The sequence below is a fragment of the Antedon mediterranea genome, chromosome 5, assembly GCF_964355755.1.
Source record: "Antedon mediterranea chromosome 5, ecAntMedi1.1, whole genome shotgun sequence".
Classification (NCBI taxonomy): domain Eukaryota; kingdom Metazoa; phylum Echinodermata; class Crinoidea; order Comatulida; family Antedonidae; genus Antedon; species Antedon mediterranea.
This window is the reverse complement of record NC_092674.1, coordinates 20,023,711-20,043,903: the sequence shown is the minus strand read 5'-3', so window position 1 is coordinate 20,043,903 and position 20,193 is coordinate 20,023,711. Positions and strand designations below refer to the sequence as shown.

The 20,193-nt window shown below is 34.9% G+C and overlaps 1 protein-coding gene across 1 annotated transcript; it reads right to left on the bottom strand.

The window, feature by feature from the left end:
• Positions 1-627: 627 nt before the first annotated feature.
• On the bottom strand, positions 628-19,497 carry LOC140049447 (5-methyltetrahydropteroyltriglutamate--homocysteine methyltransferase-like). Its single transcript, XM_072094330.1, has 11 exons — positions 19,476-19,497; positions 19,381-19,424; positions 6,716-6,867; positions 6,074-6,191; positions 3,764-3,861; positions 3,382-3,434; positions 2,722-2,788; positions 2,501-2,584; positions 1,866-2,020; positions 1,292-1,373; positions 628-1,123 (listed from the first exon to the last, which is right to left on the bottom strand). The coding sequence occupies exons 2-11, from the start codon at positions 19,398-19,400 to the stop codon at positions 855-857; spliced, it is 1,098 nt and encodes a 365-aa protein (XP_071950431.1). The 5' UTR covers positions 19,401-19,424; positions 19,476-19,497; the 3' UTR covers positions 628-854.
• Positions 19,498-20,193: the final 696 nt, after the last annotated feature.

Below are 20,193 nucleotides of genomic sequence, written 5' to 3'. Positions count from 1 at the left end.
AAAGATCATTTTCAGCAAATCAAGGGAAACGTCATCAAGTGAAGATTCCTTGTGAACTGGGAGTAGACAAGGCTCTCAATAGCATTGGAGCCTATTAGCAAGTTGTGATAGTTAACACTGACTTTGTTATTGTTTCAGTTTCCTAGCTTATTCTCTCTAATTCATTGCTTTGCATATGTAACATTTCCTTCAAATCCCTACTAAACTGCATGATGATCGGGTCACCTGGGCCACCTTTTAATATCCCTTCATCCATTTGGCTGTTAACAACAAATTTTAGCAAAAAATTATTTATTTTACTGGTTTATTTAAAGTGGATGAATGTATTCAGTAGGTTACCCAAAGTCGCAGAAATAAACTAATTTCAGATGGATCCAGTCCATATTGGAATGGCAGCTAGTTCTATTAAAGAAAATGGAATTTATTGTATGAAGTTGTGCATGGTGAAATCAAATGTTGATATAAAGTTTGCGGTGCACCGCATATATTTAGTTCTGAAAATAGCTGTTGAGTTTCTCAAACGCAACAGCTCTTTTCAAAACTAATGTTAATATACGCAAACAAAATTTGTTTTAAATAAAGTAATTTAGACAACTGGAAACCCAAATCACCTGTTATTTAATTGAAGCATAACATTTAATTTATCAACCTTACATTTTCATTATTATATTATAATAAATATTTGTTTTGTAATTAAACAATTTCTCTATACAGTATTAAAATATCTTATTATTCAAGGAAATTATGGCATATATGCTTGCCAACAATTTTCATTATCATCAGTAGCTCATGTATCTTTATACGAAAAATAAAACGAAACACTAACCAATATGCAATAATAAAACCATATAATACTATTTGCTAAACGACTTTGCAGCAGCAACCATATTCGCTACCTTCTTCACCAAAATATCATGCGGCAAAAATCCTAGGCCACAATCTGGTGCAATTTGTAGTCGTTGAATTGGTATATATTTCATTGCCTCTTGTATTCTGCTTTGTATTTCTTCAACACTTTCAACTCTACTTTCAGCGACAGCAATACTACCCAATATCACATTCGTTTTAGTGAACATCTTAAGAAAAGACAGATCATTGTAGCAGTGAGCATCTTCTATCGAAACTGTTATAAGAGATAATGCGAAAAAAAAAAATTAAAATCCATGTATTTTACTTGTAGTTAAACAAGAAAACACATCCACAATTTTGTCTAAAGACAATAGGGCCTATACTGTCTACACACTAGTAATTTGTAAGAGAAATGTAGATTTAAAAACAAACGTATACCTACCTGCGTGAAAACCAGCCTCGTCAAGTGGTTTAGCAAGGGTTACATAAGATGATCTATCAGCTTTTAAATAGTTTTCCTCATCCTGAAATGCAAGCATTTCAAAAGCCCTATTTATATCATTTAATTTGATCATAGCCAACAGAATGGTCGGTTAGGTTTCAACCTTTTGGACACACTGATATTCCTATCACACATCAATGAATATGAGATTCCCGAACAAGAATATCATTAAAATGCATGAAGCAGGGATGGGAGACAACATGCGATTGAAATTAGACCGACATTCCTTTCCCTTTCACATTCTCAGGAGTTACTTGCTTGCCTCTCGTGTACCTGCATTAAGTTATGTGGCTACTGAATTATTGTCAAAATAGTTAAAATTAAGTTTATTAAAAGGATAGATAGAGCCAGTATTGTTATTATTAAATACAGTCTATACTCCACTGCTTTGCTTTAGTTTATTTACCATATCCTAATCACTATAAATGCTTTATTTCTTCTGAAAAAAAGTTAAAGCTCCTCAAATACACAACGCATAAGGTGTATATTACTAATAATAATTAGTGCAACTTACTAAATATTGCGGATATCCACAACAAATGTGAATGATTTTTGTAACATCGGAGCCTACATCTTCGAAACACAATGCAGCATGACTAATTCCATATTCTAAGGCTTGAGAAGGCTTGCGGGCAAAAAGTGGTTCATCAATTTGAATGCACTTGCAACCTTAAAGATTGACCATCAAGAGATAAAAGTTAAGCATGACCTCAGACTAGGCCTCAGAAAAACAAGGAGTATCATGTTAAAATATGTAGTGTCAAATAATTATAAACTCTAAGTTAAGTGCATTTTTTTTCTACAACAATCCTTAGATGGATATGATCAAAATTGTTATAAGCATTTGAATATTATCAATGACAATAAAGGCAACATCATTCATGTGGCATACATGAATGATACATGTTGATTTAAGAGTAATGAATCATTTTCATTATAGTTTTTATGCAATGTTATTGAGTACCAGTTGGCTCAATTTTAGAGTTAAAATCAAAATTAAGTTCCAGGTAAAATAAGCATATATTTACAAGCGGCTTCTAGATAAATTATAAATCTTTGTTTATACACTGCATCAGATAAATTGTTTAAAATACAATAAAAATGGTTATCTATAATAATAATAACTTATCTATAGTTTTTAGAAGGTACCTGCTTTAATAAGCGCCTTCACAACTTTATTGATGACTTTCACAATATCTTCACTTTGCTTCTTGACATCAGAATAAAACTTATCTGTATAAACAAAGATACTTAATAAATCCCCAGAAAATATTTTATATGAATTTAAGTGACAATATTAAAATTAACTACATTCTAAAATAAGATACACTTATATTTATTCTTGTAAGTAAAGAATTAGTAACACTTACTTGCAGTGCTGCCAATTATAGTCATGGGACCTGGAATTGTGTACTTTACTACAACTTCAGATAAATCCTGTGGACAATTAAAAATAGCAAACAAACATATCTATTAGACATAAACCCAGTATCTTAAATTATAACATTTGTGAAACCAGATATGTAGAGTCAGGGTCTTAGATAAATTTTAATCTACACAAGAAAACTTTAGTTTGAAAACTTTGGGTTGAAAACGTTAGTTTGAAAACGTTGGTTTGAAACCTTTAGTTGTTTGAAAATGTTAGTTTGAAAATGTTAGTTTGAAAACTTTAGTTTGAAAACGTTAGTTCATCTGGATCTCTGTATAGTATTCAAAAATTTGAAAATGTTAGTTTAAAAATTTTAGTCTGGAATCTTTAATTTGAAAACTTTGGTTAGAAAACTTTGGTTTGAAAACTTTAGTTTGAAAACTTTAGTTTGAAAATGTTAGTTTGTAAACCTTAGTTTGAAAATGTTAGTTTGTAAACCTTAGTTTTAAAATGTTAATTTGTAAACTTTGGCTTGAAAACTTTGGTTTGAAAACTAAAGTTTGCAAACTTTGGTTTGAAAACTAAAGTTGGCAAACTTTGGTTTGAAAACTTTAGTTTGCTTGTGTAAATTAGCCATTGTTTGTAGTTTTTGTTTGCATACCTGACATCTTCTCCATTCACTTGCAAGTTTAGATGCATCTTTTTCATCTATGTCTAAAAGGTTATTAAAATTTAAATCAAACTTGTTTAATGGAGACATTTATCTAAAGGTTTATGGCCATCTTACATATTTATATTTGCTATTTTAGGTGAAGTATTCATAATATTAAATAACTGAATAATTATTTTTGAGTTTATAGTTCCTCGATTCACAGAGTGATATGAATTGTTCATTAATGAAAAAACATATTCTGATCCATTAATTGTTTTAGAAACAATTTTACAATGTTTTGGCTTTATTCTGTTTTTCTGTAGTATGCATTATTTTGAATAAAGTCAATAATTTAGTTAATATTATCAGTTTGTTGGTCGATGATTGTTACCTAATGGCCCAACGATAGTTGGTAAATCTTGTGGATAGGCATTGGCTCTCATTGGGCAAGTTGTAAGCTCTAAAAAGTCCAGACCTTTAACATGTCGTCTGTAAAAAAGAAGAAAAATAGATTGGAATACATAGGTTTTATATTCATGTTCAAAACATTATGCATCATTTACATATGATTGTAAAATGTTGGATAGATAGAAAACAGCTGTGAAATTAACAAATCAAATTTCATTCTCCTCAAATATAAAAGTAAATAGGAAAATTGGTACAAAGAAACTCTACTGACAAAATTAAAAAATAATATAATATATAATAATATAATTATTGAAAAGACCACACACCTATGGAAGATAGTTGTATTCCTTCCTCAGTGAGTGGCTATGGGGACATACCTTTATTTAGAGCTGACAGATTTAGTTAAATAGTAATTCAATTTTAACTTGTCAATTGAAATATTCACAACAAATCACTTTTTTACAATTGAACAGAAAGAATTTAAAAATCAAAATTTTTTTTATAATGAATTATAATTACTCAATCATTTTGTTTGACTTTAGCTTTCGCCATCTTGGCTGATGGCTTGATCACAAGTGATCCGGTCCACTGCTACTTCCTGGAAATCTGTTATTGTTTCTAGGTGACGTCATACTTTTTCGTAGCAATGATGTGTATACGTGATCGAGAAATACAGCCCCTTTGTCGCGGTTGATTGCGTTAGCCCCTCTCTTTCTGATTTGGATTGCCTCTCTTAAATTCTACGCTTGAAAGGGTTAGAGTCTCTGTCAAGAATTTTTTCCCCTTCCCAATCGATGATCTGGTTTTCTTGAGCTGCGTGGTCAAACCAGAGAACTAATTTAAACCCGGACGATGTTATTGCTCTTTTAGAATTTATCTGAACAACAACATATTTCAGCTTCAGAGGACAAATTTATCGTCAGATATTTGGTGCTGCCATGGGCAGCCCTGTTAGTGCAATCCTGGCCAATCTGTTTATGGAATGGTAGAGAGGGAAGCCATCGCTACATCACCTCTCGATTGTAAGCCGAAGCTGTGGCGTCGCTACGTCGATGATGTGCTAGAGATAATTCAAAAAGACAGTACACAAAAACTTACTGACCACCTCAACTCCAACGGGCAACATCAAGTTCACGTTTGAGGAAGAAGATCAGGGAAAAATCCCCTTCCTGGACACATTAATCATCAGGAAAGAAGATGGGTCACTGAAATTACTGGTGTACAGGAAAAAGACACATACTGACCAGTACCTGAACTTCCAATCTCAACACCCACTACACTAAAAGCTAGGGGTCAGAACGCTCATGGATAGGATGGAGAACATTTACAGAGGAGGCGGATAAGAAAGAAGAAGAAGTTAAGATCAGGAATGCGCTTAGGAAATGTGGATACAACAAATACAAAAATAAACAACCAAAGCGAAGGACTAAGAATCGGAGACACCATCAAAGGGTATGGTTGTTTTACCTTCTCGATCACGTATACACATCACATTGCTACGAAAAAATTAGTATGACGTCACCTAGACACAATAACAACAGATTTCCAGGAAGTAGCAGTGGACCGGATCACTTGTGATCAAGCCATCATCCAAGATTGCGAAAGCTAAAGAATGTGAGTAATTTCTTTACTGAATTTGTCAAACAAAATGATTTATTTATTATCTACAATCCTACAAAATGCACTTATTCATGAATTATAATTAGTTTGAAAAATTATAATTTCATATCAATTGTGGTTGTTTTGACATTGTTATTATCTTGAAGTTGTATTGTTCTTTTTATTTTTATTTTAATGTGTTAATGAAGATCTTCTATGCAGGCATCTTTGAATAAATGTGAAATTTATACCAGATACATTAATATTTATTAAGAAATTAAATTTTGTGTATATAAGTGTGCATTTTCATAGTAATTGTTATGTTTATCTATTTTTATTGAACATTTAAATTGAATGAATTTTGTGTTTAATGTATTTTGTGTAATTGCTTTTTGTGTTAAATTGTATATATTTGCATTTTTTTTTTATTTTAATGGATGTAAATAGATGCAATTTAGTTTTGCACTGCCATGTCTTGCCAGAATAAATAAATAAATTAATAAAGCCTAAGCCCTATTAGTATTAAGTAATTATTGACATTGACGGTGTACTGAAAAACAGATGCATTATTTCCTGATTTTTTGGATATCTTGTTTACCAATTCCACTGTTGCATACATCACAGAAATCCAACCTTTTGACGTACCAAAAAAAAATTTAGTAAAATAGTCAATAACACCAATGTATGCACTCACAGTAAATAATATATGTAATTTTCTCTGCGAATTTCTCCATCTGTGATTATATCGATCCCTAACTGTTGCTGTTCTTTTAAAACTTCAGATTCTGCTCTTTCAATGAGTATATTATGGTCTGTGTAAAAATGATGATTGTACACATACTTTAAACATTTGGATTATTTATTGCACAACAATATTAAAAAGCAATCATAGTACAATGGCAGAATTGAGACATCAATTTACAAAATTACAATACTAAATTACACTAATAACAGATCAAATCAAACTAAATAAATGAAGATTATTTTTAAAAAAGACTTTGAATAGGCCATTTTGTAGTTTTAAAAATGTTAATCATTTCCGTTGAAAAAAAAATGCTTTCTTTTATAACAAGACAAAATGAACGGTTAAAGTCATTAACTTGCAGTCAATGTTTTGCTTTTTTTTTTGCTTTAAATTACAATTTTCAGGTAAATACCATAGTTTTTTAAATCCAATTTTTGGTCAAAGGTATATAGAATTGGATTGGTAAATAAAGCCTTGGTTTTAACTTTTTAAGAATTGATTGAATTCAGTCCAGTTATAAAACAAACCTCTTGACTTTTGTGACTTATAGCAAAAATATTGATAAATGCTAAGCCAGTAGGACTTTCTTACCCTTTTCAGCTATTGAGTCACTGTATGTTTTGGTAACGGTGCGAACACTGCTGTTTTTGAACCAATCAGGAAGATTTAGATACGCTGGTTTGGGATAACTTCCAATAACAGTAATTGTAAGATGCTCCATTGGGTTGGCTGACATACTACAACTAATCAAATAAAATATCTAAATACAGTATGTGTGCGTGTAAAAAGCATAAAATAAAGCAAGGAATAAATATAAATCCTATATCTGGTGGTATGGTATTAAAATTCTCTGCGATACACTAGAGAAAGTCACATGTCTATCTCATTGCACTTGAGTATGCCCTCTCTGCACAGAGGTGGTATTAAAACTGTGATGCACTTCAACATATACCCTTTTACACCACCAGTAAAAATGCTGATCCGGAATTATATAACCTGAGTCGTACCCGGGACGCAAAAATGTGGAAATGTAGGCAGGTGTAAACAACGTAAAAAGTTACCAGGGTCGCTGAACCACCCGGGGATAGTGATGTGGAATGTATTCAGCGTCAAGTCAACCTGGGACGCACCCGGGATGAACCCGTGTTTGCGGTGTAAAACGCTCAGCGTATTTTTACTATCCTCGCTCACTATAGTATTTAATTATACAATTAAGATAAGATTGATTTTGTTATGCGCTTATTTAATAAATAAAACGTATGGTTATTTGTTATTTATTTTTATTTCAAGCTATTATTCTTCATGAGTAGACTCAATTTTTGTGTTTATTGCCAGAAAACAAAATTGTAGGAGGTATAATGAGCAGACCGTTTAATACTATGGTGTCTCTTCATGCGTGAGGGCGATATTTCGATTATTCTACAACATTTACACGGGTTGGTATTTTGCAGTGTAAATACACGCAACCCGTGTCATTCCCGTGTTATGAATCAAGTGTGAAAAGGAAATTTATCCGGACACGACACGGGTTTGTTATAAGCTCGGCGGTGTAAAAGAGGTGTTAGTCAAATGTCTATCTCATGCACTTAACTATGCACTCTATGCACAGATGTGGTATTACTGTACAATTATTTATTCTTATCTATTATCGCAATAGCAAACAAATAGCTTGCAATTTCTATACTTTGATAGCATGATACAAAAATAGCTGTGAAATTAATATAGCCATGAAGCAATAAAATATATATAGCTGTGTAATTGTTATACTTCATATAGCAGTGGCGGATCCAGAGGGGGGGCACACCCTCACCCTCCGCATGCACCCCCCCCCCCCCCTTCCTATAAATCTTGAAAAAAAAAATGTTCCTACCATAAGGAATACAAATTTGAAAGCGTAAAAAAAGAGTAAAGTACTTTCACTTTTGATTAAAACACATTGTTTCAGCACTGTGCTAATTTTCCTACTTGTTATTATTAGAGGTTACCATTTCCGTTGATGTCTGTAAATTTCTAAGAGTTGCGAAATTAATTACCTATTTTCACCTGAAAAATAAACGCATTTGTTCCTGGATGTAACATGGTATTGACGCATGTATTGTACCCATACTCGGGGCACAAATGATTCGTACAAAGGACACCGCCCGTAGGCCTACCTATTGTTTAGAACGCTGGCAGTCAGCAAGCATAAATGAAAGTGTATATACGTCAAAAATGGAACGCCATGGTTACGTACATCAACATAGAGGATAATTGTGATGTTATTGATGTTAATAATAATATAGTACACTAACTGTGGTAACTGTGTACTGTCGTAGCATACATTATAGCAACCGATTATTTTTAGGCCACCTACCCAACTGTATAAATACCTATATATATTTAATTTCTTCAACAAGTTAATAAGTATTAAATTTTGCGCTTTTTTCGGGGCTTCCCCTAGATGTACGTTCACATTGAACTTGTACGCAACACAATCAAAACCAAATACTGAGTGAATGAAATCGGCAACAAAATGTTATATCGTCCTGTAATTAGTCACGTGTGATTATTGGAGGGAAAAAGTATGATCGTTTTGCTCATTGGTAGACTTGCCCCAAGTCTGTATTGTATTTTTTTTTTATTTATTTTTTTTTTATTTCGACCGCGATTTTTGTCTGAAAATAGACTTGTGAAACACGTATAGAAATCGATTTGCAGACCGCAAACATCCGATAAGAATGACGTAGGTTATAATACCGTATTTGGCTATATGGGGCAGGCGGTATGTAAATATGGATTTCGAATTAACTATTAAATAATCATTTTGTTTCAAAATGAAAAAGATCGAGTATGTACAGTGCTGAATGTACGATCGAGACTGTTGAAATATGAAATCGCGTTGCCAAGTTCTTTTGTTTATTTGATTGTTTAGTCCTTAGCCTAGGCCTCCTTCGTAGGTCCTACTCAGCTCGCACGTATGACCTGCCAAATAAAACGCCAATAAGGTAGGCCTACATACCACCACCGGCACACAACAGGATTCACACACAACAGACAGGGCTACACCACTACACAGAACAGGACAGGGTCTGGGTGGGAATTAAATCAAATTATCTTCGCGTACTTTCTAGCCTTCAGAAACTTTCATCAATGTACCCATGGACCTCCATGATGTACCCAAGTACACATTGTCTAAACGTAACATAGCGCATGCGTACCATCTTAGTTGTTGAGTCTTTGAAATTCTGAAATATGAATATTAAAACGGTGTACGAGTGAGTAGCCAATCGCAAGCAGCTGAAACTAGTCAACCGGATAATCTATGCACCAAGAATTCTTGGTGTCAAACCACGTGACTTTTGCGTGTTTCCCCAGACGGAGTGCGATATTTTTACGCTCAACGAAACTGCCAGCTAGCCAGAATACTGTTTTCTGATTGGATGTTGATGTCACGCGAGATGTTCAAATCACTCACGCATGCAGTTCGCCTCAGTAGGTAATTCCTCCTCGCACTCTCAGAGCGGTTGCGACCAAAGATCGTATAGCGCCACGTAGTGGCGCAAGATATGGAACTGACGCTCGAAAAATGATAATTCCATGGGCAGCCATTCCGGCAAGCGGATTACCCAGTAGGCAATGCGGCACGCCACCAAATCAATGAAAACAAATAGGATTTACATCTACGCGATAAACAGTACGACTTTATTTTATCTTTCGCGTCAAAATGAAAGAACATCTATATAAAATTCGATTATATAAATTTACTCCATTTGATATTACACTTACATATGCGTATATCACTGTCCAACCTCAAACGGCTACAGAATAAACACTGACTGTATGGAGGACGAATTTTGTAGGCAGTCGGTTGAGGCATAGTTATAAATAGTGTCGCGGGGCGCAGCGCGATGCTACGCACTTCACGCCCAAGGTCGGCCGCGTTTGGCCTAGGCTGGGATGATGGCTTAGTTTATGTGCGAGAGAAGCATTTTTTTGGAGATGAATTGTAATAATTGCCAAATATATTGTCCAAAACTGTCTTTTTAATTTAAAAAAAAAAAAAATTAATGGGCAGGGGGATGTTCTTTTCCCTGTTCGGACCCTCTCTTTCTATTTTGTGTGCTTCAGGCCTACAAAGTTATTTCATTGCAAGGGGAATTTTACTACGATCTGCCACAACTGTAGTATACTGTACAAACATTACTAGATACAAAAACAATTGTTACATTTTTTTAATTTCAAAAAAGTAAAAGTATTAAATATTAATTTTAAAAATTCATAATCATAATTTGTTCTTTTCAACCCACTTTTATTAGCTCAACTTTCAATATTACAGACAGGATTAAAATGCAATAAAAATACTGAAAAATCTCACTTTATACAATATTAATAAATAATGATGGAATAATTAAATACACTCAATAAATAAATTACGAATGTATGGTTTTAGCCTTCTTAAATACAAGGAAAATTCTATTATTTTGATTTCTTGTATTACAAAAGAAGCCAATAGGCCTAAACAACAGTACTGATAATAACTGAATTCTGGTTATTTCCTTTCACTTAAAAGTATGAGGTGTGTGAAAATAGTGATTTTATTTGTAATCCCATAGGATACTGCTCCTTTTCAAGAATCAAAAATATAAACTATTATTACTATTGAAATATAATTGTCCATCAGTTCTGGCCTTTGTATTTAATTCTTGTGTAAAATACCACTTTGCACTCAATCATCTATCTTCTCAATTTTACAGTATGATGACAGACTTATATCTTTCTGAAATAGGGAAAAATATATCATTAAATTATTAGGTCACTTTTCGAACTGTTACATAATCATTTGATTACTTATTATAGTATTTTAAAATACTATACATTTTTAAATTCAAAACAAAAGTCAATATACTATTTATTAATAATTGTAAGTATTCAAAAATGTTTACATTAATTAACTAAATATTTTTCAAATAAAGATGAAGAACAAAATAAATATGAGGATCAAATTTATAATTTAAATTTATTAAATAAAAAAAACAAACAATTCATTCATTCATAATAACATTTATTTCTTATCATTTCAAAGTAAACAAAATAACAATTTAAATATAAATAATTAAGAGGCAACACCCAGAAAGTAATAACATTTGGAGGTTTCCCTCCAAAAAAACTTGTGACGGGTAGCCAGTTAAGAAATTGTAATCATATTGGAGTTTAAACAAACAGAAACAAAACAAGACAAACAAACATGTAAAGCAAGACAACGACAAATTAACAACAATAACAACATCCTCACGATTTTTGATTTCATTACATTTAATTATTTCTGTTAATGTTATTATTAATAAAACGCTATATTGTCTTGTACATTTTTATTAAAAATTCCTAATTCCCGAACAGCTTCAGTTTTTTTCTTAATCTTCCATCCATCCAAGCCTTGTTTGATCCATCTATCATCAAGACGCCAATCAATATCATTCATCCTCCCAGACTTTTTTTTATTAATCATACTAACTAAACTAGGCCTAGTATTCGGCATTAAATATGCCAAGCCTACTACTACTAGTACTAGGCCCTAGATCGGATTGCGCAGAAACGCCTGCCTGAACTAAATTTAAACAACAATTTAATAATTTTGTTAATGTTTACTAACAAAAAAATATATATTCTAAAAACTTACCACTACAATTTACCCAATACAACACGAGAAAACTTCCCGAACAAACAATAACACGTCACACGTGGATGTGGTTCAATGGTTTATTATACACTTCCGGGGTATGTGATCGCGTAACTTGCTTGCCGGAATGGCTGCCCATGGAATTTCACTCATGCGCAGTGTATAAGAGATAGGAGTTCCCTATCTTGCGCCACTTTGTGGCGCTATAGTATCTTTGGTTGCGACTCGCACTGCTCTAGGCTAGCAATTTACGCGGTAGGAATCGTACATTTCAATGCGATAAGCCGCCGCGGTAATTTTTTAGGGCCTTCATATATGACAACATCGCCATATGTAGACCATGGATGTGTAGGCCAAGAATAAAATAGTAATGTAGACCTGTAACTTTACAAAAATCTAATAAATCTTGAATAGACAAAGGAATAGATTCTTTTTTGTCAGTATATAAAAGGATGACGATGAGAAAAGTGTATTTCGACCGTGCCAACCCAATGTTGCCGTCATGAAGGCCCTAAAAAGATTACCGCGGCGCGACTTGCTTATCGCATCGCATAAACCATGTTTTCCCACGTGAAATTTAAATTATTGCATGAAACGTACGCGAAACGTAAATAAACATTGAGAGAGGCGAATTTCTCCATGGAAATTTAATTAATTAATTAATTAGATTACTCCATGGCAAGAGAAAGTAAATACTTCCAAGAAACCCGGTTCACAAGTTTCCACTTTTTGGGCTTAGCCGCTCTTATCTATACTGTAATTATTTTATCTCAAACACTGTACATAGAAAAGAGCAATAAATGTTACGAAAAAACATTTCAACGATGGCGACACGATAAAAATGCGGGAAATTGTAAGCCTCTGTCTGTTGTGCAAGGAGCTTAGTAGTTGTCTCAGTTAGCGCGCTCTCAGGCAGTGAGCCATTGAAATGTACGATTCCTACAACACGTAAATTGCTAGCCTAGAGCAGTGCGAGTCGCAACCGCTCTGAGAGTGCGAGGAGGAATTACCTACTGAGGCGAACTGCATGCGTGGGTGATTTGAAAATCTCACGTGACATCAACATCCAATCAGAAAACAGTATTTTGGCTAGCTGGCAGTTTCGTTGAGCGTAAAAAAATATCGCAGACGGAGTATCCAAACTCAAGTAATACACGTATGAAACGCCATATGTGCAAAAATATTTATATTTTTACTAATATTAAGAAAAAACTCCGTCTCATTGGTGGTAGCATATGCTACATATGAGAGTGTCTTTCCTGCAAATTAGAGGTGCTATTTATCATGAATTTTATGTACGAGAGTACCATATTGGGTCGTCATTTAACCGATTCACCACGATAAGCGCTTAAAGCGCTCAAAAGGTTAAAAGTCAAGGTCATTGTAAACAAATTATCAACAAAAAAAAAGTAAATCGAATTTACATGCGCAGTTTGCTGTGCATGAATCGTAACAACAAATTATACAAAATACTCACAACTTTTTAAAAAAAAATATGCTTCTAAATATATAAAAACAATTGTTGAAGTTAGTTTGAAAATAAAATTCGAAAATATAACCGTTTTTCGAAGCACGCTGTTCGAAACGCGACAGGCGCGTTGAATGAATCTAGGCCTAAACATACAACGTAAAATCGTCTAAAATCCATCTTTATTTCCAATAATCACTATTTTATAGCTTGTATACAATAAATGTATAATAAATAAAGATTATGTATCAGTTACAGTGTCTAAATCGTCATATTTCCATGTAAAAATGTGATTTTTCTACCGGAGAAAAGTCGTGAAGATGTCCTCACGAGGGCCGCGCCATATTGTTTACCTTTGATTGTAATATGAACCCTGACATGTCAGATGCATTATGGGCATGAAATATTTGTTCAAACTCTGCGCAAAGGTCAGTTTATTGAAGCATAACTTTTGACAAACATTTTGATACCAAACTTGTTTTAATTTCATAAGTTTTCGACGCATTTTCGTCAAATTTTCTGCAAGCTACACGTCTAAAACAGCGGACTAAGCTCCCGAGGGATGCCGGTGCGCGTGAGAATCCCGAATTCCAAGTCGCTTTCGGTATTACAAGTGTGACTCGTCAACACGGTTCTTTTAATTCAACTACTGTTTTATTACTTCACCGAGCGTAACGTAGTTTGCATAATTTGCAAATAACAAACAAATATAATTAGCATATTAACAGAACATATGTGACATCTTTCCTTTTCTAACAAAATAAATTTCTAAAGTTTAATTTTTATTTTTTTTTAAAATTAATATCAAAAGTAAATTAGACACGATATATCACATTCTCATAAATAAATAATATTACTTTTCCTTAAACATAAATTGTTTCTTAGATCACATTCATATGTTTCAAATTGTTTTTTAGATCACATTCATATGTTTCAAATTGTTTCTTAGATCACATTCATATGTTTCATACATTATAGGATGGTTTGAAAATAAACATGATATCTGCAAAATAAACATAAAATGAAGTTAATTATTGATATATTTATTTATAATCCAATCGATCCGGTGGACGACTAACACGATCACTTCTACGTAAGGGTGGTGCTTCCGGTACCTTCTGCAAAGTTGGTACGCCCTTCTGCAAAGTATCCGGTTGTTGAGTGTTTAATAAATGTTGTCGATTCCGTCTGTACGACGTTCCATCTTCGGTCATCACTACATATGAACGGGGTAGCTCATGTTCCTTAGCCACAACAGCAGGTTCCCATTGCCGTCCTTTCAATATTCTCACGTTGTCCCCTTTTCTTAGTTTCGTCAATACACGTGTACCACGATCATAATATTTTGTCATAGACTGTTGACGTGACTGAAGGAAATCTCTAGCTCCGACAATAACTTGTGGTTGCAGCAATGTATGTGTGACTGGAAGTGTTGACCTTAACTTTCTGCTCATCAACAACTGAGCAGGAGAACAATTCAACCCTGCAATTGGTGAATCACGATAGTCTAGTAGAGCAAGATGAAAATCGCTTCCCTCATCAACGGACTTCCTCATGAGTTGCTTAATGGTTTGGACGAAACGTTCAACTTGCCCATTACTTCTGGCATATGTCGGACTGGACGTCACTAAATCGAACCCCCACTGGTTAGCAAACTGTTTGAACTCGTAGCTGGCGAACGGCATGTTATCCGTCATTAATATTTCAGGGATGCCATGTCTTGAGAATATAGATTTCAATTTTTTGATGATTTCTCCAGCCGTTTTGCTAGTGAGTGTCACTACTTCCGGGTATTTGGAAAAATAGTCAACTACAATAAGATGATCTCTGCCAGCGAATGTAAATATATCCGCGCCCAGCTTAGCCCATGGTCTCATAGGAACCTTATGTGGAATCATCGGCTCCCGTTGATTTCTACGCATTAACTTTACACAAACAGGGCACCTTGACACTACTGATTCTATATCGTTGGTCATACCTGGCCAATACAAAATAGACCTGGCCCTCGCCTTACACTTCTCCATCCCAAGGTGACTTTCATGAATTTTATTCAGCATATCTGCTCTCATTTGGCTAGGAACAATCAACTTCTCACCTAAAAACACAAGACCATCAATTTCATGTATCTCATCACGAAGATGCCAATACTGCCTAACTTGCTCCGGTGCACCCCATCTATGTTTAGGCCACCCGCTTTTGCATGTTAGAATTAGAGTTTGGAGTACCACATCTGCATGTGTAGCTCGTATTGCTTCTTCAATTTTTGCTTTACTCATGGGCAATATTTCGTCTAGACTATGCACCCTATATTTCAACTGTTCAAGGGGTTGGGCATCACGATCAACCTTATCAGGATATGCTCTGCTGAGAGCATCAGCTATGTACATGTACTTTCCAGGAACATACTTAACATCAAGCTCATACTTTATCAATTTGAGCAGCATTTGTTGTATTCTAGGACTAGCTTTATGGAGTGGTTTACGTGTGATTGTTTCGAGTGGTTTATGGTCAGTGTGAACTTCAACAGCTCGGCCATATACATATTGGTGGTATTTGTGTATAGAAAAGCAGATCGCCAACATCTCCTTCTCAATTTGTGAGTAATTAACTTCAGCTGATGTTAACGACCTAGAGGCAAACGCAACCGGATGACCCTCTTGAAGCAAACAGCTTCCGAGCCCTGTGGATGATGCATCACATTGGATAATGGTTGGCTTCTGTGGATCAAAGAAACTTAAGACTGGTTTGCTACTAATCAACGCCTTTAACTGCCTCAGGGATTCTGCTTGTTCTGGACCCCAAAACCATGCAACATCTTTCTTGAGCAATTCCCGGAGAGGTGCACTCACATTGGACATATTAGGTATGAATTGTGAAAGATAATTAAGCATCCCCATTATACGTTGCAAGTCAGATTTACATTGTGGGTCAGGCATTTCTTTGATAACTCTAACCTTTTCTTCGTCTGGTTTCTGTCCATCGGCACTCACCACGTTTCCCATGAACACCAATTCAGACTGTTTATACTTAAGCTTGCTTCCATTGAATTTGGCATTGTTCGCTCTGGCCGTATCCATCACCCTCTGTACTGTTGCATTATGCTCTGCTTCACTACCTGTAGCTATAATCATATCATCAGATATTATGTGTACGTTAGGTATATGACCAAATATTTGCTGGTTTCCTTTCTGTAGCACCTCACTAGCACTGCAGATACCAAATGGCATTCTTAGAAAACTGTATCGTCCAAAGGGAGTATTGAATGTACATATATCTGCGCTAGCGTCAGTAAGAGGAACTTGCCAGTACGCATCTTTCTGGTCAAAGACAGTGAAAAGTGTTTTACCTGACAGCTGACTCACTACGTCCTTACCGGTCGGTATCATATGATGTTCACGTCTAATGGCTTTGTTCAAATCACGTGGATCCAAACACAACCTCAAGGATCCGTCTCGTTTCTCCACTATCACTAGGCTGTTGACCCAATCTGTTGGTTTGTCGGTCCGTTTAATCACGCCCCTCTTCTCCATATCGTCCAGTTTTTCTTTCAGCTTGGTATGCAGACTAAGTGGCACCCTGCGGGGTGGATGGACTACTGGAGAAACACCACTTTTCAACTTGATGTCATAAGGATCTTGATATTTACCTAAACCTGTAAATACATCACGATTCTCTCGAATCAAAGAATCTTTAGTTAGTGCATGTACATATTTATTATTTATCACATTATCACTACACATCATATTGTTACCACGTTTGATCAGACCAAGCTCCCTACAGGCTTTCAATCCAAGTATAGGTGGACCATCAACATTAGTAATAAAGAAGTCATAATCATTTTGGATGTTATCAACTTTTACATTTAGAGTAACTTTACCAATATGTTTTACAATTTCATCACTATAACTATATAGGTTAGTTTTAGAATGATATACTTTAATGTTCTTATGTCCTGGTAACTTTCTAAATGTTTCCAGTGGTATGCAGTTAACACCTGCTCCTGTGTCAAGCTTCATCTTTAACACATTACCTCCCACAAACACATCATAGAACCAAGCGTTCTTGTCATCGTTATCTCTTAGAGTGTCAATATAAAAGTACTCATTTTTATCTTTAACAGTTAAAGTGTCAATGTATAAGTCATTAGGATCACTTACACCTTCGGCAATAATATACTGTTCATCCATTGTATGTACAGCTCTTCCACGTCCACGACCGCGTCCTCGGGAAAAACGTTTGGTGCACACAGACTGAAAATGATTCAAACCCTTACACCCGTAGCATGTTTTACCATAAGCTGGACACTGACGAGGTAGATGTGAAGAACCGCACCTGCTACATTTAATTTTGGCTGCATCCGTAAACTGATGATTATGTTGACCACTAACCCTTGGCGTCTGTTTATGTGATTTGGTTCTTCTCAATGCATGAACCTTCGGCTTATAATCACTTGCAACACCGGCCATTTCAAGCTCGCGTCTAGAACTCTCAAAAGTTCTCATTCGGTGTATCACAGTATCAAGTGTAGCGTTGCCATCATCGCCCATAACTTTCATTTTCATCACTGGATTTGTTACACTGAAGAAAAGCTTATCACGAATCGTACCGTCTTGATCCACAAATTTACAATTCACCGCCATTGTTCTTAAGTCATTCACAAACTCATCCAAACCCTGACCTTCGGGTCGTTCATATTGCCAATATTGCGCTCGTAACGCCATTATCGGGTCCCGTTTATTACAGTATTCATCATACTTTGACATTACTGTATCAAAATCATTATTGTCCTCTGCTGGGACATAATCTTCCTGACCCGGTTCGCCTACAAGATCAGTGAACGTAAAGTTGTTGTAAATATCTAAGCCACGCCCTTCCAGTGTAGTAATTAAAATTGCTACCTTTATTTCACCACTTTTACGTGCACTGCCAGTCGCTTTCAGAAAGAATGTAAATCTCTGTTTCCACCTTTTCCAAGCAGCAGACACACTAGGACCATCAAAATCGAAGGGTGGAGGCGGCTTAAATTTCAACGATTCCATTTTGAGTGAATTTCCACTATTCTGACACCATATTACAAGTGTGACTCGTCAACACGGTTCTTTTAATTCAACTACTGTTTTATTACTTCACCGAGCGTAACGTAGTTTGCATAATTTGCAAATAACAAACAAATATAATTAGCATATTAACAGAACATATGTGACATTCGGGATGTTTTTTTTAACATTCCCGGTGAACAAACAGCGGCGACGACGCTCTCGGGGCGGCTCCCGATAGGCCTAGGCCCCATATGGTCATCGTCGGATGAGTCAGTCTACTAATTTCTTCATAATTTCGAAACCGGTCATTCATAATGGTCAAGTTTGGTCTTATTTTGAAGAGAAGAAATAGGTTCTGATGAAGAGATGAGTTTTATTATGAAATATTTATTAATTTTTGTGCATTTGGTAGTCAAAGATAAATTACAAATTTTTAATAATTTTCCTAAAATATTTCTAAAATTTGCATAATCCATACTCCGCCAAAATAAGTTGTAACACAAATTTGATAACATATTTGGAAATAAAATGTCCTTTGCATTATTTTTGTTTTTTAATTTTTTTAATGTCTGTGTTTAGAAAAAAAGTTAGGGTTAATTATATGACATATGCTTTTTGGGTCCCAGGGGAGCAAAATAAACTTAGGGTCAATGGGTTAACAAAGTTCACTTCTCTAGGTCCTGTCGACGGCCCTGGATAAGCACCTTTTTCCACCATGGGCAAACGCTGACTTGCGCAAAGCACCCTGTGACGTGCCTGTTTACTCAAAATAGGCCTATGCTATGGGGAAAATGTCACCCTTTATATACTAGGCAGACCTCAGTTTTCATATTTTTAAAATATCAATTGTTAATACATTTATAATAACGTGAAAGTGCCAATTCCGACCATCTAAATCGTCTCAACTCAGCCCTAACCATGGTCATGGTGGGGCTGAGTTTGTGTCGACTCTCTACATTGCGCGCCCCTACTGTATAGCCTGGAGGATATTAATTATAGGAAAACAATTAAGCTTTTAAGATTTAGTACATTATTGAAATTAGGCCTACTAATAATACTAGGCCTAGGCCTACTTTACTTAACTAATCTAGACCTCAACGTTTTCGGTCTCATTTGAACCTCTTGCTTCGTCTTATAGGTTTTTGTTTTGATATAAACAACAAGGCAACTTACCTACTTATATTACTACTCAACTGATGCAGCCTTTTGGTTGGTATCACGCGTTCAGTGCAGTCCCTGGATTAATCCAGGGACGCCGAAAAACTATGGAACGCCAAATGGACATTTACATTACATCCTTTTTTACTCATTCATCTCGAAATGTGCACGTGCAGTTATGATGTGAGATAAACTGACGAATATATTTATTGAAAAACGATTATTTGTCCCGTCATTTTTCGATAATAGTAGGTTAAATTTTATTTTTATTTATCCAATAATACGAATACGAAATAAATTGGAAAAGCAAATACGTTTTGCGAAAAGTCGTACTAGTAGACGGCCCTTACTTAGTATATTTCGTATTATCGTATTTGATTATTGGATCAACGAAAATGTATTCCTATGTAGATTTGTTTGAGTCAATTTGGTCAGTGTCGTCAATCCAATCATCACACGTGATTTGAATGAGTATGGTAACATTCGACTGATCTAATAATAATACATTAAAAAACGAATACTCCATCCGGTCTATTGAACAGTTTCAAGTTAAGATCAAATGAATTTGACGAGAATGTCATTTCTCGCAGTAAATATGAATCCAGTTAACATTATCAGTGGCTTACAATAAGTGTGAGGCTTTCACAGGTGATAGATGTTGTAATACGTGCTAATATAATATAGAATAAATTCCTGGATTCGTGAGTTCGGACATCAACAAAAAACACAATTCCTAATTCCACAGATT